At 38.0% G+C, this 21105-nt stretch overlaps 4 protein-coding genes across 6 annotated transcripts; all 4 read right to left on the bottom strand.

The window, feature by feature from the left end:
* Nucleotides 1-1596: 1596 nt before the first annotated feature.
* LOC137138379 (uncharacterized) lies at nucleotides 1597-3752 on the bottom strand. Of its 2 annotated transcripts, none has more exons than XM_067525511.1 (5): nucleotides 3693-3752; nucleotides 2900-3592; nucleotides 2365-2478; nucleotides 2231-2274; nucleotides 1597-1799 (listed from the first exon to the last, which is right to left on the bottom strand). In XM_067525511.1, the coding sequence occupies exons 1-5, from the start codon at nucleotides 3745-3747 to the stop codon at nucleotides 1677-1679; spliced, it is 1029 nt and encodes a 342-aa protein (XP_067381612.1). In that variant the 5' UTR covers nucleotides 3748-3752; the 3' UTR covers nucleotides 1597-1676. The 2 variants fall into 2 exon arrangements, with proteins under 2 accessions (XP_067381612.1, XP_067381613.1); XM_067525512.1 differs by having other exon boundaries at nucleotides 2365-2463.
* Nucleotides 3753-7610: 3858 nt separating this feature from the next.
* On the bottom strand, nucleotides 7611-9833 carry LOC137138364 (uncharacterized). Of its 2 annotated transcripts, none has more exons than XM_067525484.1 (5): nucleotides 9722-9833; nucleotides 8929-9621; nucleotides 8383-8523; nucleotides 8249-8292; nucleotides 7611-7817 (listed from the first exon to the last, which is right to left on the bottom strand). In XM_067525484.1, the coding sequence occupies exons 1-5, from the start codon at nucleotides 9774-9776 to the stop codon at nucleotides 7695-7697; spliced, it is 1056 nt and encodes a 351-aa protein (XP_067381585.1). In that variant the 5' UTR covers nucleotides 9777-9833; the 3' UTR covers nucleotides 7611-7694. The 2 variants fall into 2 exon arrangements, with proteins under 2 accessions (XP_067381585.1, XP_067381586.1); XM_067525485.1 differs by having other exon boundaries at nucleotides 8383-8496.
* Nucleotides 9834-11947: 2114 nt separating this feature from the next.
* LOC137137678 (signal-regulatory protein beta-2-like) lies at nucleotides 11948-14239 on the bottom strand. The gene is made up of 6 exons (XM_067524239.1): nucleotides 14133-14239; nucleotides 13706-14047; nucleotides 13273-13617; nucleotides 12865-12990; nucleotides 12730-12758; nucleotides 11948-12635 (listed from the first exon to the last, which is right to left on the bottom strand). Exons 1-6 carry the CDS (start codon nucleotides 14173-14175, stop codon nucleotides 12504-12506), a joined length of 1017 nt encoding a protein of 338 aa, XP_067380340.1. The 5' UTR covers nucleotides 14176-14239; the 3' UTR covers nucleotides 11948-12503.
* A 4160-nt stretch (nucleotides 14240-18399) lies between these two features.
* LOC137137636 (uncharacterized) lies at nucleotides 18400-20133 on the bottom strand. The gene is made up of 5 exons (XM_067524154.1): nucleotides 20030-20133; nucleotides 19214-19915; nucleotides 18962-19087; nucleotides 18836-18879; nucleotides 18400-18736 (listed from the first exon to the last, which is right to left on the bottom strand). The coding sequence occupies exons 1-5, from the start codon at nucleotides 20082-20084 to the stop codon at nucleotides 18602-18604; spliced, it is 1062 nt and encodes a 353-aa protein (XP_067380255.1). The 5' UTR covers nucleotides 20085-20133; the 3' UTR covers nucleotides 18400-18601.
* Nucleotides 20134-21105: the final 972 nt, after the last annotated feature.

The raw sequence follows: 21105 nt of genomic DNA, 5'->3' as shown, positions 1-21105 counted from the left end.
GGACGACCTTTCCAGACTCTTATACATCATCAGAACCAGAACATTTGTCTTCCTTGTTCCCATGTTAAGACCATAGACTTTAAAAACACAGGGACATTTCTGTAACACTGTTCAAATTTACTGTACATTCATACTGATGATACAGTTTGCAATTACAATACACTAACATTAGCAGTAAAAAAAAAACCTGTTCTCATACCCTGCACTGCTTTTAGTTGAGCAACACAATGCAGGAAGGATTAAATATGAAATATGGAAATATGAATGTAAAAATCTTGGAACTGTATTGCACTAACACTCATTTCATTAGTTAATGTTACAGGTTAGTTTGCTAACTGGCTTGTTGTCATTGGGTGAACTGATACTAGTGTTTCCATTTTTGGTAAGGAAATGCACATAATGCATGAAACAGCATTAAACTAAAGTAATTGTATGTTTAATATATATTTTTATAGGCCAAGTTACCAGAAAAATACAGATAAATACTGGCATGTTTGATAACCCTCGGTTTTGAGTCTGCGTCTGTAAACCACGAACATGCAAAAATAAGAGTTAGGACCAAATGGTGAAAGTGGAGATTAGTCCAATTAGACTAATTTACATGTCCTTGGACTGTGGGACAAAACCCAAACGAGCTAACTCTAACCGAGTTACTGTTTCATTTACACTTACTTTACTCCTGCTTGTGTAACTATGCCTTCCCAAAATTCAACAATGTGCATTACCACAGCAGCTGTACTGTAGTGACCGCCTTTCTTTTATACCCTGCCATGGCTGTGGTTTCTCTCTTTAGGGGAGGTGAGAACAGGGCAGAGTCATAGGGATGTCATGTATATGAACACCTTTAATCCCCTAGTAATGGATCATTAGGAAAAAAGTCTAAAAGCTAAATACTTCTTACTTTTTTAAGTTTCAGAGCTCTGGTTCTGGCTGGTTCTAAAACCGGCCTTTACTGACCAGTCTTATAACATATGTGTTATATCACATAGAATCCATCACACAACTTGTTACCCAAAACTTAGATTAATCACCATAATAAAATGTCAAGTAAAGAGAAAGCATGTATATAAATATATATTATTATAATATGCAGCAGTGCTTCTCTTGCAGGGTTCTCAAGAGCAAGAGCTCGTACATTTATTTTTTTAGTTTGGTTTGGCAAACTTACTATAACTATATTTACCTGACTGGTAGCAGATAACCAACAAACCTCTGTCTATGGGGGACAAGAACTGAGAGCCACTGACGCCAACATCCTGCTTCAAACCACAGAGAGATGAGAGGCTCTGTGACCTCCTCTTTCTGCTATTCACTGCATAGATGTTATAAAAAGGCTCTGACTGTATGTCTCTGGCTTAAAAGTTCTTTGGTTACACTATGATCACTATGGTCTCATACACTGTTTATCTACTGTACATGTGATGTCAGTGATGCAAGGTTGTCTTCAATAGGGTTAAAGCCTCATAGCAGCTAACAGCACCATTTCTACTGAGAGTACAACTCTTTAATATGAGAGATAAAAAATTTTACTACTAAAAAAAGACGCAGAAGAAAGATGTTTTTTCAGTGAAAAATCATAGTTTATTGCAAAGCAAACATATACAATATATTTATTGACTTTTTGGTGTTTCACAAGATTTCACATTAGCATAGCAACAGGTTGTGATTCAAAAGTTCTACTGTTTAACACTGGAATACACACATTCAGTTGCCCCTGTCTCCTCCCTCTGTCTTTTCGATCTGTTGACCTTGTGATTCCTTAAAGCAGCATAATGAAGATTCTCACCATCTTGGTGTAACTGATAACAAAAGATTAAATGGTTAAACACTATCAATTAACAATGTAACTTGTGTTTAGGAATATCACAGTTAGCACAGTGTCTCTGCTCAAAGCATTCAGATTTTAAATTTAAGCAGCTCTGAGATTTGAGATTAGATTATTTGTGACATGTTGCTGTAGCAACTAGTAGCAGCCGAAGCAGACTAGTATTAGTTGAATGTTTTAAAAAAAGGAATCACTTTTTGTCCTGCACAACACAAATGTTAATGTATTATCTGTACCCATTTATCCTGTTCAGGGTAGCAGGACAGGCCACAGCCGGCCAGGGATTCGAACTTAGGACCTGCTAGCTGCGTGGTGTCAGGGCTAATTACTTCCCCACCGTGCTGCCCATGACACAAACAGCAGAAAAGAAAAATAAAGATATTGCTGTAGTAAAATTATACACACCTCAGTATCTGGAGTAGAAGTAGTTGTACATGTTACATTTGATTCTGTTTTTGACAGAAAAAATAAAAAGGTTTTTTATTTAAACACTCAGTGTACACTCAGTAGTTGCTTTCAAATTCAAAAAGTGACCTCACCTGTACACAGGGACTTGCATCTGTAGATCTTGTACACTGAGAAAGCCAGTAGAACAGCTAGGATGGTGGTGAATGTCAAAGCTCCACTCAAGAAATACACTAAGACAAGAGACTCTGTGTCATATGTAGAGAGCCAGATATCAGGAGATGTATAAAGCAGTTTAATTAAATATTAGGACAAACGCAGAAATAAATAGGAGAGATCTTTTCTTTTTTATGTCAAATGTACAAAACTGTGATACTGTGTTTAATCTATTTGTTGAAATTGTTCTATTGTAAATAAGTTACTTTGTATTATTTGTTTCATTTGATTAAAAACCTTCCTTGCTGATCCAAGGTGAAGGCAGCTGTTTAAACCGGATTGTTGTTCTGACAAAATGCCAATTGCCAATTCAGAGATACTAACTTGTTCTACAGAAGTCAGACTGAGGAAGCCGTAGGTTTCACTTTAGAAAATATGTTTGCAGGAAACAAGATGGATTGTTTGCCTTATCTATTGCAGAGCTAGTTCAGACGTTAATGTAAAGTCACTTACCCTTTAAGTCCACATTGGTCCCATTTCCAAACAGTATGTGTCCACAAGAGGCAACGGCACAGTAATAGGTCCCAGCATGAGAACGGTTTAAGCTGTCGATTGGTAGGTTGTAGACACAGGTGTGTGATTGTGTGTCACTTTTTTCTTTGCACTGATTATTGCTGCCTCCATGGGTGTAAATGAGTCCTGGATGAGAGTCTGCAGAGACTTTGAACCAGTAAACACTGTGTTCTCCATCACAAGTCCAAGAGTCAACTGTACAGTCAAGAGTCACAGAGCCTCCTGGCTGGATGGTCTGAGATTCAGACTGATGTAGCAAAGCTCGGTTGTAATAATCTGAATTTTTAATACTGACAGTTATGCCATCACAAAATTCAAAGTCGTATAAATTGCTCTTTACACAGTAGTAAGTAGCTGAGTCTGAAATGTGCAAATATTTTATCTTCAAGTCATTTTTCTGTTTTCCAGTTTCCAGTGAGAAACGTGGATTGTTTTCAAATTCATTATGAAAGGTGCCGTTATTGTTATGCATATAGAACGTTGACACCAGCTTTGGTTTGTGTCCCAGACTTTGCTTATACCAATAAAACATCACTGCGGCATCATCTTTACAGACACACAGTAAAGTCACATTTTCCCCAAGATTAGCTGATTTAAACTGTAATGATGGTGGTTCAGAAGTTGTCATATGAGCTGAGGAGAAAATGGAAGAGACAAAGCAGTTACACAAGTATGTTAATGCTGTGAATTAAAACATGATACCTATAGTGAAAAGTTAGAGAACACAACTTACCAACATTGGCCACAAACAGACATGTCACATACAAAGCAAAGAATGAAAACATCATCGTGCTTCAGATGCTGTGAGAAATGAATTCAATTTCTTTACGTTCTCAACTTTTTACAGAGAAGACTGTGTTTGACTGGCCAATCAGAGTGACTGTTTTTTTTGGAAACTGTGCACACATTTTTTTTTTAGCCCTCTGCCTTGGTAATTATGGTCTTTGGGAGGAGCTTCATGTAACTAAAGGAACATGACTGATAATAATATTAGAAATCATTTAGCAGATGGGAAGGGAATTAGAAAGTGTAAATGTACGTGTTATAGCTTAACATTGTGTAGCTGCCATACAAGTATAGCCATAAATTACTTGAGGGTTTGATTTCAAGATTCAAGATTCAAGGTTAAAGATTCAACAACTTTATTGATCCCATAAGGAAATTGTGCCTTGTTACAGCTGCTCTCTGCCTGAAAGTAGAAAGGAAGGAAAAGCACATCCAACAAATCAAGACAATAAACAAATACAAACTACTGATCAATAAGTAAAAAAAAAAAAAAAGCACAAAACCAATACTAATTGTCCATTTGGGGACAAGTTAAAGAGTTTAATGGCCACTAGGAGAAAGGATCTCCTGTGCCGTTCTGTGGAGAACTTTACTGTGATCAGTCTCTGGCTACAAATGCTCCACTGTGCAGCCAGTACTCAGTGGGTCCAGCTCCTCCCCAAGAACAGAACCGGCACAGGCCTCTTTAACATTTGAGTACATCAGGTCCAGTGTCTTCTCCCCTCCGGGCTCACAATCCACATGCTGTGTGAAGGGGGGGAGGGTCTTGGAAAGGGTTGCATGATGAAAGTCACCTGAGATCATAAAGAGGGCATCAGCATGTCAGGTCTGGACTCTGGCTGCAACCGAATGTATGACGTCACATGCGCCATCTGTGGAGGCAGAGGAAGGAATATAAACGGTGATGAATATGGCGTGTGAGAACTCTCTGGCCACGTAGTATGGACTGTAGCCCACCACCAACAGTTCAGTGTCCAGGCAACAGACTCTTTCACGGTGACATGACCAGTATGACACCACCTGTTGTTGATGTACATGACCAGGCCCCCTCCTTTCCTCTTTCTGCTTTCCTCTCTCCTAAGATCCACCTGCACTGTCCTGAAGCCGTCAATACTGATGCCTGTGTCGGACATATTGTCCTGCAGCTATGTCTCCATGAAACACATTAGTCTACAATCTCAAGAGATATTTTCCTCACCAGTACAGTCAATTTGTCCACCTTGTTCTCCAGAGACCTCACGTTGCCCATAATCAGAGATGGGAGATGCGCCTTGAATCTTCTCACTTGCCTGATTTCTTTTCCCACTCTCTGCTTTTTACCAGCTCTGTTTTTCTTCTCATTTTGCATGGGATGTTTAAAGTCGGAACAAAATTGAAATTCACGGTGCCCGATCAGCTGTTGCCAACTGTAAAACAAAAGAGCCAGCTCCACCTCCATACAGCTGTTGGCGCTGGTCACAGCTTGAAGCAGAAAATGTTCCGCAATGATGAAAATGCATGATCAGAGAGGATAAGCTTTACACAACACAGTGGATATTTTACTTCTATATAATAAAATACTGCACTAAAAATTCATTCTCATCCTAGACATTTTCTATAATTTCATAATTTATCCATTATTCACCCAGAGTACTTATTCTGTTTAAGGTTGTGGAGCTATCATAGCTGTCATTGGGTGAGAGTTGGGTTACAACCTGTACAGGTTGTCACAGGAGCAAATATAGTGACAGATAATGATTTAAACCTACGGGCAATAAAGGCCCAATTCCAATTCATAGTTTTTACTTCTGCCTCTTGTTTTAAATTGTCCCCTCAAAACATAATCATAAGAGAAATTCGTTGAATAATGGGACGACCTTTCCAGACTCTTATACATCATCAGAACCAGAACATTTGTCTTCCTTGTTCCCATGTTAAGACCATAGACTTTAAAAACACAGGGACATTTCTGTAACACTGTTCAAATTTACTGTACATTCATACTGATGATACAGTTTGCAATTACAATACACTAACATTAGCAGTAAAAAAAAAACCTGTTCTCATACCCTGCACTGCTTTTAGTTGAGCAACACAATGCAGGAAGGATTAAATATGAAATATGGAAATATGAATGTAAAAATCTTGGGATTGTATTGCACTAACACTCATTTCATTAGTTAATGTTACAGGTTAGTTTGCTAACTGGCTTGTTGTCATTGGGTGAACTGATACTAGTGTTTCCATTCTTGGTAAGGAAATGCACATAATGCATGAAACAACATTAAGCTAAAGTAATTGTATGTTTAATATATATTTTTATAGGCCAAGATACCAGAAAAATACAGATAAATACTGACATGTTTGATAACCCTCGGTTTTGAGTCTGCGTCTTTAAACCACGAACATGCAAAAGTAAGAGTTAGGACCAAATGGTAAAAGTGGAGATTGGGCCAATTAGACTAATTTACATGTCTTTGGACTGTGGGACAAAACCCACACGAGCTAACTCTAACCGAGTTACTGTTTCATTTACACTTACTTTACTCCTGCTTGTGTAACTATGCCTTCCCAAAATTCAACAATGTGCATTACCACAGCAGCTGTACTGTAGTGACGGCCTTTCTTTTGTACCCTGCCATGGCTGTGGTTTCTCTCTTTAGGGGAGGTGAGAACAGGGCAGAGTCATAGGGGATGGATGAAATGGCAGCATGGAAAATTAGTGACAGAGAAGGATTCTCTATGTGAACATATATGGCTTCACGTAGTCCTCTCTTATACCATGTGTTTTCACTGTCCAACATGCACGTTGTTGTCCTCAAACCAATGTCCCTTGTCAGAACTAACCTCAACCCACATCAGAGTACATGTGGGTGAAGTGAAGCCATAAATGTTCACTTGGAGAATCCTCTCAACAGAGGAGAAGGCCTTCGGGAACAATCTGGCAGGTCTTCAGACGAGAGTAATTTATCTTAAAATGAGGTGAACTGGTCAAAATGGTTATAGTAAGCAAGGAAATTGACTCTGAAAGATGTGCAGATGATACAGCGTCTCTTTTTGTCCTTGGCAGTTTGAAGCACTGTACAAAATGGTCAGAAGTATTTGCTGGTGAGCCACTTAGGGAGGCAGGTTAAATGCATTTTTCACTGAAGGATTTGATGTAGGAAAAAAAATCTAAAAGCTAAATACTTTATACTTTTTAACTTTTAGAGCTCTGCAATGATGTGGTTCTAAAACCGGCCTTTACTGACCAGTCTTATAACATATATGTTATATCACATAGAATCCATCACACAACTTGTTACCTAAGACTTGCATTAACCACTAAAATAAAATGTCAAGTAAAGAGAAAGCATATATATAAATATATATTATTATAATATGCAGGAGTGCTTCTCTTGCAGGATTCTCAAGAGCAAGAGCTCGTACATTTATTTTTTTAGTTTGGTTTGGCAAACTTACTATAACTATATTTACCTGACTGGTAGCACATAACCAACAAACCTCTGTCTATGGGGGACAAGAACTGAGAGCCACTGACGCCAACATCCTGCTTCAAACCACAGAGAGATGAGAGGCTCTGTGACCTCCTCTTTCTGCTATTCACTGCATAGATGTTATAAAAAGGCTCTGACTGTATGTCTCTGGCTTAAAAGTTCTTTGGTTACACTATGATCACTATGGTCTCATACACTGTTTATCTACTGTACATGTGATGTCAGTGATGCAGGGTTGTCTTCAATAGGGTTAAAGCCTCATAGCAGCTAACAGCACCATTTCTACTGAGAGTACAACTCTTTAATATGAGAGATAAAAAATTTTACTACTAAAAAAAGACGCAGAAGAAAGATGTTTTTTGAGTGAAAAATCATAGTTTATTGCAAAGCAAACATATACAATATATTTATTGACTTTTTGGTGTTTCACAAGATTTCACATTAGCATAGCAACAGGTTGTGATTCAAAAGTTCTACTGTTTAACACTGGAATACACACATTCAGTTGCCCCTGTCTCCTCCCTCTGTCTTTTCGATCTGTTGACCTTGTGATTCCTTAAAGCAGCATAATGAAGATTCTCACCATCTTGGTGTAACTGATAACAAAAGATTAAATGGTTAAACACTATCAATTAACAATGTAACTTGTGTTTAGGAATATCACAGTTAGCACAGTGTCTCTGCTCAAAGCATTCAGATTTTAAATTTAAGCAGCTCTGAGATTTGAGATTAGATTATTTGTGACATGTTGCTGTAGCAACTAGTAGCAGCCGAAGCAGACTAGTATTAGTTGAATGTTTTAAAAAAAGGAATCACTTTTTGTCCTGCACAACACAAATGTTAATGTATTATCTGTACCCATTTATCCTGTTCAGGGTAGCAGGACAGGCCACAGCCGGCCAGGGATTCGAACTTAGGACCTGCTAGCTGCGTGGTGTCAGGGCTAATTACTTCCCCACCGTGCTGCCCATGACACAAACAGCAGAAAAGAAAAATAAAGATATTGCTGTAGTAAAATTATACACACCTCAGTATCTGGAGTAGAAGTAGTTGTACATGTTACATTTGATTCTGTTTTTGACAGAAAAAATAAAAAGGTTTTTTATTTAAACACTCAGTGTACACTCAGTAGTTGCTTTCAAATTCAAAAAGTGACCTCACCTGTACACAGGGACTTGCATCTGTAGATCTTGTACACTGAGAAAGCCAGTAGAACAGCTAGGATGGTGGTGAATGTCAAAGCTCCACTCAAGAAATACACTAAGACAAGAGACTCTGTGTCATATGTAGAGAGCCAGATATCTGGAGATGTAACAAAGCAGTTTAATTAAATATTAGGACAAACGCAGCAACAAATAGGACAGATCTTTTCTTTTTTATGTCAAATGTACAAAACTGTGATACTGTGTTTAATCTATTTGTTGAAATTGTCCTATTGTAAATAAGTTACTTTGTATTATTTGTTTTATTTGATTAAAAACCTTCCTTGCTGATCCAAGGTGAAGGCAGCTGTTGAAACCGGATTGTTGTTCTGACAAAATGCCAATTGCCAGTTCAAAGATACTAACTTGATCTACAGAAGTCAGACTGAGGAAGCCGTAGGTTTCACTTTAGAAAATATGTTTGCAGGAAACAAGATGGATTGTTTGCCTTATCTATTGTAGAGCTACTTGAAATCAGTTCAGACGTTAATGTAAAGTCACTTACCCTTTAAGTCCACATTGGTCCCATTTCCAAACAGTATGTGTCCACAAGAGGCAACGGCACAGTAATAGGTCCCAGCATGAGAACGGTTTAAGCTGTCGATTGGTAGGTTGTAGACACAGGATTGTGATAGTGTGTCAGTTTTCTCTTTACAGTGATTATTGCTGCCTCCATGGGTGTAAATGAGTCCTGGATGAGAGTCTGCAGAGACTTTGAACCAGTAAACACTGTGTTCTCCATCACAAGTCCAAGAGTCAACTGTACAGTCAAGAGTCACAGAGCCTCCTGGCTGGATGGTCTGAGATTCAAACTGATGTATCAAAGCTCGGTTATAATAATCTGAATTTTTAATACTGACAGTTGTGCCATCACAAAATTCAAAGTCGTATAAATTGCTCCTTATACAGTAATAAGTAGCTGAGTCTGAAATGTGCAAATATTTTATCTTCAAGTCATTTTTATATTTTCCAGTTTCCAGTGAGAAACGCGGATTGTTTTCAAATTCATTGTGAAAGGTGCCGATATTGTTATGCTTATAAAACGTTGACACCAGCTTTGGTTTGTGTCCCAGACTTTGCTTATACCAAAAAAACATCACTGCGGCATCATCTTTACAGACACACAGTAAAGTCACATTTTCCCCAACATTAGCTGGTTTAAACTGTAATGATGGTGGTTTAGAAGTTGTCATATGAGCTGAGGAGAAAATGGAAGAGACAAAGCAGTTACACAAGTATGTTAATGCTGTGAATTAAAACATGATACCTATAGTGAAAAGTTAGAGAACACAACTTACCAACATTGGCCACAAACAGACATGTCACGTACAAAGCAAAGAATGGAGACATCATCGTGCTTCAGATGCTGTGAGGAATGAATTCAATTTCTTTACGTTCTCAACTTTTTACAGAGAAGACTGTGTTTGACTGGCCAATCAGAGTGAGTAAGTTGTTTTGGAAACAGTGAACACATTTTCAGCGCCCTCTGCCTTGGTAATTATGGTCTTTGAGAAGAGCTTCATGTAACAAAAGAACATACCTCTTGTACCAAACAAGTTTTAATTTTATAAAAGGGAGCTGAAATAAATTGTTTGCAGGTTGATCAGTGGTTAGGGACATGAATAGCAGTCTTCCAAAGTAGTTGTCCAAAGTCCAAAAATATCATCTCTGACGTTGTGGAAGAAATATTTTCTGGATCAAAATATAATACACTTTATCAGTTCTCACTGAAATTTGTTCTGGGTGACAGGAATGCTCCATCAAAAACTTTATGGTCATCCAGCTGAACAGGGACATCTGTAATCTCCTAATCAACCTTTAAGCTCTATTACACTTCTAGTATTTGGTATGCAGGATATGACACTTACCAAATAAATACATGGATATAGGACGTCCTCACACGTGTTGAATTTGTCCTAATTGACAGTATCGCCAATGTATATGGAGGTTTTTAATGTTAATACTGAAACATTGCATTAAACATTTTGCAATGGCTGTTTGATGGTTTGGGGTTACAGGAAGCTTAAAGCCATGTCTATTTGCTGTCAAATGACAGATAAAGGCAGCCATTTAACTCTCTGTTATCCAAGGTTATCAACAATATAAGTGGTTAGTGTGTCTGTCATTTTGAATTAATTAACACTGATAAGACTGCTAATTAATATAAAAGGTTTAACTGCTCTTTTACTTCCTAGTTAAGTTTGGCTTCTGTACACTGTGGCCTGAAGGCCCCAGGCCACTCTTCCTGTGTACCTGCTATGACTTAAGTTTCCACCAGCGGAAAGCTGTTTGCAGTAGTTCACACCCTAATTCACCACAAAAGTCAAAACAAGAATCAAATGCCGTGAGCTGGCTAGTTGAAAGGTTTCACCTTCAGCTTGTTTCTTGTTAGAAGAAGGTATTAATAGATGAGAGGGGATTTTTCTTAAAGCAGCACCATTTTACTTCAGCATCCAATGCTGTACAATAAGCTGTGGTGTCATTTCACTCACACAAATAATAACCTGACAGTTAATATAGACTTTACAGACTTCTCATGTGACACCAAAGTGTTCAGCTGAACCCTTTTTATAAACCAACCGCAGTTTGCTTTGAATTTGTATTTTGTTGTTTCATTTTTGTCCTTTGAGAATCTTCCAGTGGAAGTGGCTAAAATTCTGCTCTCTCTTTCACTTTCCATCTGCGAAGCTAAATTATATTCACACAATATTAAATAAAACTTTTTTGTGGTAAATACTTTATACTTAAGTAGGTAAAGAATGTTTCGTTTTGTTTAGAGAGATCCATGTCAACCTGCCACATCAGACCACAAAACAGATGCTGCACATCAAATATTCTCTTGTGCAGTTTTGTTAAAAACACATATTGTGCAATTTGAATCACTAAGTCCAGATTGTTTTTGCATCCATGTCTACTAGCTTGCAGTCTATGTTTACTTCAGGCATTCTAACATATGTTTGCATGTTAGATCCATTTGCAGATCAGAGCAATAGTGTGACACTATAGGTCCAAATTTGTAGTCATCCATGGAAATGCATTCTTGTGCATACTCTTACAAGATGTGTCCATTTTCCTTAACATTATCTAGAATGGCATATTAATTCATTCCACGATATAGAAAACTAACCAAATAAAGAAACCTAAGCTAAGCTAACCTAATGATACTGAAAATACTCTCTGTATTCTGTGTTGCTGTTCATTTGGTATTTCACAACTTTTTGCACTACTTAAAACCTTTGGACCCAACTGCAGCCCATAATTTTAGTAAATTTCCTAAATGACTCTCTGTTAGTTGTATTGACTGTAACAATGAATTGGCTCTATTCAGATATCATTCTTGTTCATCATTTGTTTTCCTGGAATGTAATGCATTCATGAGGCAAAAAACTATTTTGGCCAGTCAGGTACATGCATGCACTCATTGTTGGGGGATTATACTGTAAATTGAATGTAGTATAATTTTGAGCTAAACAGCTCATTGTTGCAACTGCAGATATATCTCCTGCCAGAACAACTTCCTGCTTTGTATTTTATTGTCATGACAGTAAATTCAACAACACACCTCTGCCTATGCAGCCACTTACACTGTTTCAGTCCAAATACATCCTACAGTATTAGTCCTCAGACTTATGGTCAATCAAAATTAGTACACTAAACGGTGCCAGAAAATATCAAGGGCACCTGATACAGTTGGTTGCTAAAGTTTGAACTCAGGATATACATCACGGCCACCTTTCATCCTCCAGCCACCCCATTTAAGTGTCATCATATCATTAAATGTAGAGTTACAGTTAAATGGTAAATGGTCTGCACTTATATAGCACTTTTCTACAAATTGGTACTCAAAGTGCTTTACACTGCTTCTTATTCACCCATTCACACTCACAATCACACGCACACTCATACACCAATAGGGTTACGGTAGGGTTATTGTAACCCTGCTATAAATGTTAACAGAGATTTATATTTTATATATTTTATATTTTAATATAATGTGACAAATAATGTACTGGTACAACAACCCAGAGAGTAGTTTGGGAAAAGGACAAATTAAAGAAGAAAATGGAATCTAAAACCTTGTTATTGGTTCTGTTGACAGTATTTGATGTCAGAATAAATTACAGAGTCTTTGCTGTATTTCACAGTAGTCTGTCTGGGAGGAAGGCTTCTCGTGGGTGGACATACAGCTGAATAGGTTACAGCATCGCTAGTCTGTCAAGGTGAAAATTAAAAAAAAAAATAGGTTAATGTCAAACACAGAGACAACATTCTGTATGACACTGTGGGTGTTAAGACAAACTGTTACCTGATTTCCTTCAAAAGATCTACCAGTATCTGTGGAAATGATCAAAGACTACAGTCAATTTAAGTCATCGTAGATTGTGGATGAACAAAATAGGTAATCCGGTCCACAGCTGGTCAGTCCAGCCTACTGATGTACCTGTGGATTCTTTCCTCCGACTCTTAAAGAGTGTCCAAACAAGAGTAAGTGTCACAAGCCCAAGTACGATGTTGGACAGCATCAGTCCAATAACAGTTGGGCTGATTCTGATGAAGGCAGTTTCCACTTTAAACACAAGACAATAAATAAACAGAGCTTAATTTGTTGTCAGTGAGATTGATCACATTACACATAGGTACTGGTTAATTTAATATCATGTTCCACATTATAAAAAAATTTAATTTAACTACTGGTCTGGTTCAGGGTTTCTGCCTCGCCTCGTACAGACAAGATACTCTACAAACCGTCAATGACTAATTAATATACCTAAATGTGTGCTAATGTCAAAAAACGTTATTGCTAAAAGATCCCATGCTCCCAAAATGAGTAGTATCCTTATTGTCTTACTGTGAGTATTGACCCTGGTTCCCTTTCCAAACAGTATCTCTCCACATGAAGTCGCAACACAGAAATAGGTTCCAGCATCCTCAGAGCTGAGGTTCGTCATGATGAGGCTGTACACACAGGTTGTTTGTACAGAACCATTCTTTGCTTTTTGGCAGGTGTTCTGAATTTTAGAGGAGTAAACCATTTCAGGAGCTGAGTGATCAGAGTTTTTCAACCACATGACACTAATGTGTTCAGCTCTACTGTGATCTGTGTGAACGCTACAGCTGAGATTCACGGAGTCTCCTGGATAAACTGATCTATACTCTGGCTGCTGGCTGACAGAGTCACTGATCATCTTTGTACCTTAAGAAAGAAAAAAAAAATCATGATCATGAGTCTTATATAGAATTTCAGCAGAAAACATGAATCATAAGCAACATGAAACAAATACCTTTCAGCATCAAAAAAGTTCCAGATCCATACTGGATGTTGTTTAAGTTCATTACTCCACAGTAGTATGTTCCAACATCCTCGCACCTGGTTGTAGACATACTGAGATGACTGTTGAAGTTGTCAAATTTTACCGAAAAATGCTGAAATTCATTAGAAAGTACACTTCTATTATACTGTGTATCAAATTCTGCCACAAGCTGAATTCTCTTCCCTGTGGTTAGTTTGTACCACCCTCTCTTATTCAGCTTGCTCTTTATGTAACATTCAACAAGAGCAGATTCTCCGAGCTTCACTGTTTGGAAAGAAACAGGCTGAGAGATTTCACTGAACTGCGCCACACCTGAAATAAACAGACACTTTATAATTAGCTTTATGTGTGAAGACGCTTAAGAAAATTTGTAGAAGTGAATTTTTTTATTACTTACACAACGACCAGAGTGGGAGAACATTTAGAAAATACACCAGCATCGTGGTTGTTCTCTGCTCCTACTTCTTTTCCACAGCAGTTCTGACCTAATGACAGCAGATTTACTAACACCAGCGTGTCCTATATTCCACCACATCTGTCGGGTTTCATTGGTTCACTGTTCTCATCTTGCAGAATTTGATTGGCTACTATTCAGTGAAGGAAAAAAAACCCTCCATGGCCTGTTTTAACTTTAGTGTCAGCTGTGTTTAAAAGACTTTGACTTGTTTTCATGTTTCTGTGTTTCCTCTGTGTATAGAGGCCGTAACCTGTAAAGAAAGTACAGTAACTCTTTCATATTAAATGGCAACACTTAGGTAAACCACAATGAGGTTGGCACAGTAGAAACAGGATATAGTTGCAAAATTTGGAAGAGCTAGATTTCTGCTGAATTATCAAAAGGATGTCATGAGTCCCAATGTTAAACATTTGGTTTGAATAAGTGAAGTGTTACATTTAGTTCACGGAATAAAGACGCAAAGAGGGCAGCTGATCTGAGAGGCATCATGCCATTGTTGATATACTACCTACCAGCACTATCAGCAAAGCATAGGAAAGTGTTGGTATTTAGTGGTGTATGTGGCGATAACTGAAAGCCAATAGGTGGGTGCTAAGATGGATCATAGTGGTAGAAGGAGTAGTGTGACAATACATGCACTTGCCAACATGCCATAGTTTGTGGCTAAACTCAGACAACTTCACCTGACCAAAAAGGAAGTTTATATAAGAGAGAATACTCCTGTACAGGCAAACCAGAAATTCACTGACAGGAGAGATTGAGGTGGCCAAGAGAAACTATGCTGAAAGGTTGGAAAGTGACGCATAAACAGTGTGGAAAACCTTTGCAACATACCAATTTACAGGAAGCTTTGCCCACCTGCTGAGGAAAACAACCAACTTGTAGACAGTCTGAACGAATTTTACTTCAGGATTGAATGAAACAACTCCTCATCCTTCGTGTGCACTAGCTAAGTAATCACCTCCACCACACCTGTGACCACCCCCCTAAATTTAGGCCAAGACACATCCAAGAGTGCACTCCCTCCCCCACCTCCCCATCCAGACGTGAGGACTGCATACAACTACCCATGCGCTTCTCCAGACAGCCTGGATACCCTCGGTATATGCCATGAGGAGGTGAGCAGACAGACCAAGATACATACCTGTAGGTCCCTTCAATCTAAATGCCTGTGGTGACCAACTGACCCCAGTCTCCATCTTTATCTTCAACAGTCCACTGGAGCTGTGTGAAGTCCCATCAAACTTCAAATATAATTCCAATCCCTAAGAAAACTTCTATCACAGGATCACATGACTACAGGCAAATTGCTTTGATGTCTGTGTTCACAAAATCCTATGAACAACTGTGTTGAAACATCTAAAAGACATCACAGGCCCCCTCCAGTTAATCTAAAGGGCAAACAGTTCAGTAGATGGTGCAGTTAAAATGGGGCAGCATTCTGGAACCTTGACAGTCCTATGACATATGCGCAGCGTTTGTTTGTGGATATTAGCTTGGCATTGAGCACTATCAGTCCAGAAATCCTATCCTCCAAACTCTCCCAGCTCTCAGTACCCCACTCCATCTGTCAGTGGATTTCCAACTTCCAGACCAACCAGGTAAGGATGGGTATCATGCATACAGCAAACCAGTACTGGTGCTCCTCAGGGATGTGTCCTCTCCCTTCTACTCTTCTCATTCTACACAAACAACAGCATGTCCAATTAATTGACTGTCAAGATCCTAAAGTTTGCAGATGATGCAACCATTATCAGCCTCAACTGAGCTAACGACAAAGCTGCACTTAAAGAAACCTTAAAAATCCTGCGGTCCACCATCTCCCAAGACTTAAGGTGGGAGAATAACAACTATCAACTATCAGCAGAGCACTTCCTACAACAGCTGAGGAAATTTAACTCACTCACAGAAGCAGCCATGCACTCTAAACCATGACAATCCTCCCTAGTGTTTCGCAAATAACTATGAGTTGCATCTTCTCTTTCCTCAGACTCTTGCCCTTCCATAATTTTGAAGTTATTCTTACTTCCATCACTAATTAAAACTTTGTTCCAGACTTAGTACTTTGTACTTTTAAAAATTCCAACCTGGCTTTCTGATGTTCACTGCTGATGAGCTGTTTGCATCTTTTACTATGGCCTCTGAATTCTGAGTGTCATACCTGCACCATTGCTCTGTGAAGGTTGTTGGTGATGTCACCGAGTGTTTGTTAAGGTTTTTTTTTCCCTGTCATTAGCTGCTGTTGTTTTCCTTTGATGGCCTTTTCAGGTTTTTTCCAAATTATTGTCTTAGCTAATCAGTGTTGGCATATCGGACTTGCTTGTAGTTGTTGAAGATTATTAGGGCTGCACCTAATTATTATTTTTTTGTTGATTAATCTATCAATTATTTTCCCATTAAGCTCTTCTTATTTTAATATCTTATAATATAACAAAATTAATTTACCAAAAACATTTTTTAATTCATCAATTATTTGTTTTAAAATATAATAATTAAAAGTATGCACAAAGTATGCACTTAACACTTGTTTTACAGACTGATATGAAGTCTCTCCACAATATAATTGGGATTGTCTGATCGAGTTAACAAGTAGAGGTAATTTCTTTATTGTCCCAGGAACCACATCTTTGTGTACGGTTGATTTCCTAACCTTGTGACCCATCAACGCATGTTTTAGAAATCGCTGTATTATTGTAATCTATCAAGTCGACGCATCCCCCCACCCCCAAATATGATTCAACCCTCATCTGAAAGGCTTCATCAGTCCTGACTAACTGGTTCAGTTATAGGCAGGCCTATAAACTCTGTAGAGATGTTAGGCTGTTGACACCGGTGTAGTTGTACCACCCTGTTTTCGGGAGTGTTGACATGGTTTTGAGTACAGCCACCTCGTCTCATGAGAGAAGGTCGTTTGAACGAGGTTTTAAAGAAAGCAATTTATGTCACAATAAAGTGACCTTCTCTCAACAGAGGGGAGAAGGTGTGTCTTGCAATTTATGTCAGAATATAGCGACCTTATCTAAAAACCTTCAATAGATTTTACTGTAGCATGGCCGACCACATAAAATCTACTGAAAAATGCTCATTAAAAAATTTGTTGTATCCACTTATGACGTTTACTACAGGTACTGAAAGGTGTGTTTTTTATTTGTAAAGAGGTAATTACCTCAGTGATGTATTGAGCAGGTTTCGAGAAAGTGGAGATCATTGTATTTAGCTAACCTTGGTAAAGCTTGTTTAAGATTGCAGCATGCATCACACCCGAGGTGGGAAACCTGTCAATCTTTGTGCTTAGTCTTTAAAATGTAAATCTTTAATTTCAGATCATTTCAATTTTATGATGTCCTTAAAATGTGCTATATCAACAAACCAACAACTGAATGATAAAACAGCTATACTATATATTATATATTGGAAAAATTACTTCATGTACTGTTTCTGGTCAGGACACACTTTACAGTACATTGCATTTGATAGCCAAACCCCTCATCATACTGTGGTAAAACCAACAGGCAAACATTGGAGTTGTCATCATGTTCAAATTCTTCAACTTAAACTAATGTTGAACTTTTAGCCAGTCTACAGATACAAGAGTGAGTCAGTCTGCCAACCACTTGAGTCCTTTTAAGGAAACCACACAACCACCGTCACATATGTAGTGTGTAGCTCTTAGGGCGGAAAAAAAGAAAAGAAATGACCACAGACAAGCTCACTTATGTAACGATATGTTCTCACAGTGATCTCGCTGGTAGGCTCCACTTGACTTGAAGATGTGATTCAAATTTTTTTTTTTTAGCAATTATTTGTTTGGAATGTAAGCGAAATTGTTTAGTGACCAAATGTAAAACACAAAAAAAATCCTATGGCAATCATTATAGTTGGTATTTAATAAGGGACTCCAAAGACAATATTCGTCTGATTTTAGTTTTAAATCTTCTTTTTTTCATTTTATCGAGGGATCTCACTTGTAAAATAATGTTCCTCTTAATGTTATTTAATCCCGGACATTTGTGAAATTGCAAAGTGTGATTGTTTCAACTGCTTTTGTCTAAATCAGGTCAGATTAACGTAGTAAAACACATCTCACATTTTTCTTTACCAGTCTCATCACCACTTTGTTGCGAACTCTCATGATGATAATTCCAACTACAGTATTTTATTATCTGTTTGCCAAATTAATGTGAGGGAGAAACTTTCAGTTGGGTGATGGTTAAATTTTATTCATGGAAACTGCTTAGTACAATCATAAAAAAGGATGGATAACTAAACAGACACAGATACTGGACATAATTACCTTTCAGACATTTATTGTAAAGTAAGCATTTACCCATTTTGGTGTTAAACAACATTGAGAAATCACAGGGATCAGGGAAATCACATTCTGATACAGAGATGAATATGGAACATTCTTAGTTGTATTGCTTTACTGTAGTGTAGACACACTCAGTCATTGTGCTTTGTTTGTTTTGTCTGTGTCCTCTTGATCTGTTGGCTTTGTTTACCACTATTGTGCCATAATGGACATTATCCAAATTTTGGAAGCCCTGGCAAAGAAATGTAAAAGTGATAACTACATAAATTAGAAAAATTTGAACAGAATTTATTATAATATATAATTTGTATAACTGATTGGAAGAAAATACCTCTGCGTTTGTTGTGGAGGGAGCTGAAAATGCTGCATCAGATTCTAAAAACAAAGGAATGCTGTTTGTTTAATGCACTATTCAGTAATTGTCCACTATTCAGCAGATGCAAACTGTAGCTTCTACCTGTAGATTGGCAGCTGCTTCTTTTCTTGGTGATGAACAACAACAGAGCCAGTAAAACAATAAAGATGGAGGTAAATGCCAGAGCGCCACTCAAGAAATGCAACAAGACGGAAGGGTGTTCCTTGTCTACCGAGAGACAGACATGATAAGACATTGAAGATCAGCTTTGTAACTTAGTTTTAATCTTATGTCTAATTAGAGAGTAATCATAAATGTTATTAGAAGAAAGAAGTTAGCTGTAAGTTTACTTACGCCAAAAGTTTAGCTGTGTCCCATTTCCAAACAGTATGTGTCCACATAAGGCAACAGCACAGTGGTAGGTCCCAGTGTGAGAATGATTCACACTCTTCATCAGCAGGTTGTACGCACATATGTGTATTTTTGAGTTGTTTGTGCTTTTACACTGATTACTGCTGTTTCCATGGGTGTAGATGATACTTGGAAGAGATTCCTCAGCATCTTTGAACCAATAAACACTGTGTTCTCCATCGGAGGTCCCAGTGTGTACTGTACAGTTCAGAGTCACAGAGCCTCCTGCCTGGAGGGTCCCAGATACTGACTGATGGACCAAAGCTGGGATGTTTGAACCTGAACCCTTCACACTGACAACAGTTCCCTCCCCAAATGTAAAAGTTATTGAAAAGCTACTTGCACAGAAGTAAATAGCTGAGTCTGAAAAGCTTACATTTCCGATAATCAAGTGATTTTTACCAATTTCAGTGTCCAGTGTGAAGCGTGGGTTGTTCTGAAATTCGTCATAAAAAGTGCATTTTTTATCATAGACGTAGTAACTAGAGATGAGCCTAGGTTTCTGTCCCAGAGTTTGCTTATACCAGTAATACCTAGCTACCACACTACTGTCATAGAAACACTGCAAAGTTATAGTTTCACCAACATAAGTTGATATAAAGCTGCTTTTTTGCTGAAGAAACGAGGACAGATCAGTCATCTGGGCTGAAGTGAAAAGAGACACAAAACAGACACAATTAATTTAACATGTTAAGTATATTAAACTGAACACATTAGAAACATTAACACTAAAGTGGGAGCCAGAAAAATACAACTCACCCATTGTACACGAGAACAAACATGCCAGATATAAAACCAACTTTGGAGATGCCATTGTGTTCAAATAGCTGACTTGAGTGAAGTGTCTTGATCTTTTCTCTACTCTTCACAGGCAAGACTGTCTTTGATTGGACAGACTGAAGTGACTGTATGTCCTCTTAAGGAAATATGGTCACATGCTCACTGCCACCTACAGTGTCAAAGTCTGGTCTATGTAGACTTGCTTGATGATACAAACTGTTCCACAGTTTTATAAATGCTTTTTCACTAGTCATTAGATTAGATAAATATGCAGTCGTGCAAAAAGTAGCAAACACTCTTTAGTTATTTTCGCTTATTGTGTTATCAAAAAAAAACATCTGATTGTAGCAGGTTTTAGTATTAGGCAAATACAACTGTAGACAAAAAAACATAACTTTTTTCACTTTGCCATTATTTATTGAAAAACGAAACCAAAAGAGGGAAAACATGGGCAATACTAAGTGCCCATTCAGTAGCTTGTAGATCCACCTTTTTTGCAGCAATAACTTGGTGCTAACATTTCCTTTATGACTATCAGTCTCTCACATCTGAGGACATCTGACACATTATTCTTTACATTAATTCAGTTTATTGAGGTTTTGGGGGTTTTCTGCACTGCAGTCTTAAGACCCTTACAATTGGGTTGAGGTCTGGGACCAAGCTTTAGCTGTCAGACAGATTTACCTCATGTTTGCCTCTAGAATACTCTGGTATAGAGAGGAGTTTGTGGTTGATTAAATGACTCCAAGTTGCACAGCTCCTTTTCTGCTGCAATGTCGTACTTGGTTTTTAGCAAAAATGGTGATGGGTATACAGGTCAAACAACTCCACTTTGTTCTCATCTGTCCACAGTACATTTTCCAGAAGTCTTGCGGTTTGTTCAGATGCTTCCATGTTCTTTTTAAGACAGAAAACGCTTTCTCTTGGCAACCCTTCCAAACAAACCTAAATTGTTCACTCTTTTTCTAGTTGTGGCCTGTATTTCCTTTTTGTTTGTTCAGTTTGTTTTTCTCTAAGCACTCCATGCTCCGACCTTGTGGCGAATGTGCTGAACC

This window comes from Channa argus, chromosome 12 (assembly GCF_033026475.1).
Source record: "Channa argus isolate prfri chromosome 12, Channa argus male v1.0, whole genome shotgun sequence".
NCBI classification, from domain to species: Eukaryota; Metazoa; Chordata; class Actinopteri; order Anabantiformes; family Channidae; genus Channa; species Channa argus.
Note: the sequence above shows the minus strand (reverse complement) of the source record. Positions and strands in the feature narration are given on the sequence as shown.

What these genes read in the sequence shown, in the direction of transcription:
- LOC137138379 (XM_067525511.1), bottom strand. Translation starts at nt 3,747, where the DNA reads ATGATGTTTTCATTCTTTGCTTTGTATGTGACATGTCTGTTTGTGGCC. An exon ending in TCTGTTTGTGGCCAATGTTG is followed by an intron (nt 3,593 to 3,692) that starts GTAAGTTGTGTT and finishes TTTTCTCCTCAG; the next exon opens with CTCATATGACAACTTCTGAA. An exon ending in GACCAATGTGGACTTAAAGG is followed by an intron (nt 2,479 to 2,899) that starts GTAAGTGACTTT and finishes CATATGACACAG; the next exon opens with AGTCTCTTGTCTTAGTGTAT.
- LOC137137678 (XM_067524239.1), bottom strand. Translation starts at nt 14,175, where the DNA reads ATGCTGGTGTATTTTCTAAATGTTCTCCCACTCTGGTCGTTGT. An exon ending in TCTCCCACTCTGGTCGTTGT is followed by an intron (nt 14,048 to 14,132) that starts GTAAGTAATAAA and finishes TGTTTATTTCAG; the next exon opens with GTGTGGCGCAGTTCAGTGAA. An exon ending in GATCTTTTGAAGGAAATCAG is followed by an intron (nt 12,636 to 12,729) that starts GTAACAGTTTGT and finishes TCACCTTGACAG; the next exon opens with ACTAGCGATGCTGTAACCTA.
- LOC137137636 (XM_067524154.1), bottom strand. Translation starts at nt 20,084, where the DNA reads ATGGCATCTCCAAAGTTGGTTTTATATCTGGCATGTTTGTTCTCGTGT. An exon ending in AAGCAGCTGCCAATCTACAG is followed by an intron (nt 18,880 to 18,961) that starts GTAGAAGCTACA and finishes CTTTGTTTTTAG; the next exon opens with AATCTGATGCAGCATTTTCA. An exon ending in CCTCCACAACAAACGCAGAG is followed by an intron (nt 18,737 to 18,835) that starts GTATTTTCTTCC and finishes TTTCTTTGCCAG; the next exon opens with GGCTTCCAAAATTTGGATAA.
- LOC137138364 (XM_067525484.1), bottom strand. Translation starts at nt 9,776, where the DNA reads ATGATGTCTCCATTCTTTGCTTTGTACGTGACATGTCTGTTTGTGGCC. An exon ending in GACCAATGTGGACTTAAAGG is followed by an intron (nt 8,524 to 8,928) that starts GTAAGTGACTTT and finishes TTACATCTCCAG; the next exon opens with ATATCTGGCTCTCTACATAT. An exon ending in ATGCAAGTCCCTGTGTACAG is followed by an intron (nt 8,293 to 8,382) that starts GTGAGGTCACTT and finishes TGTCAAAAACAG; the next exon opens with AATCAAATGTAACATGTACA.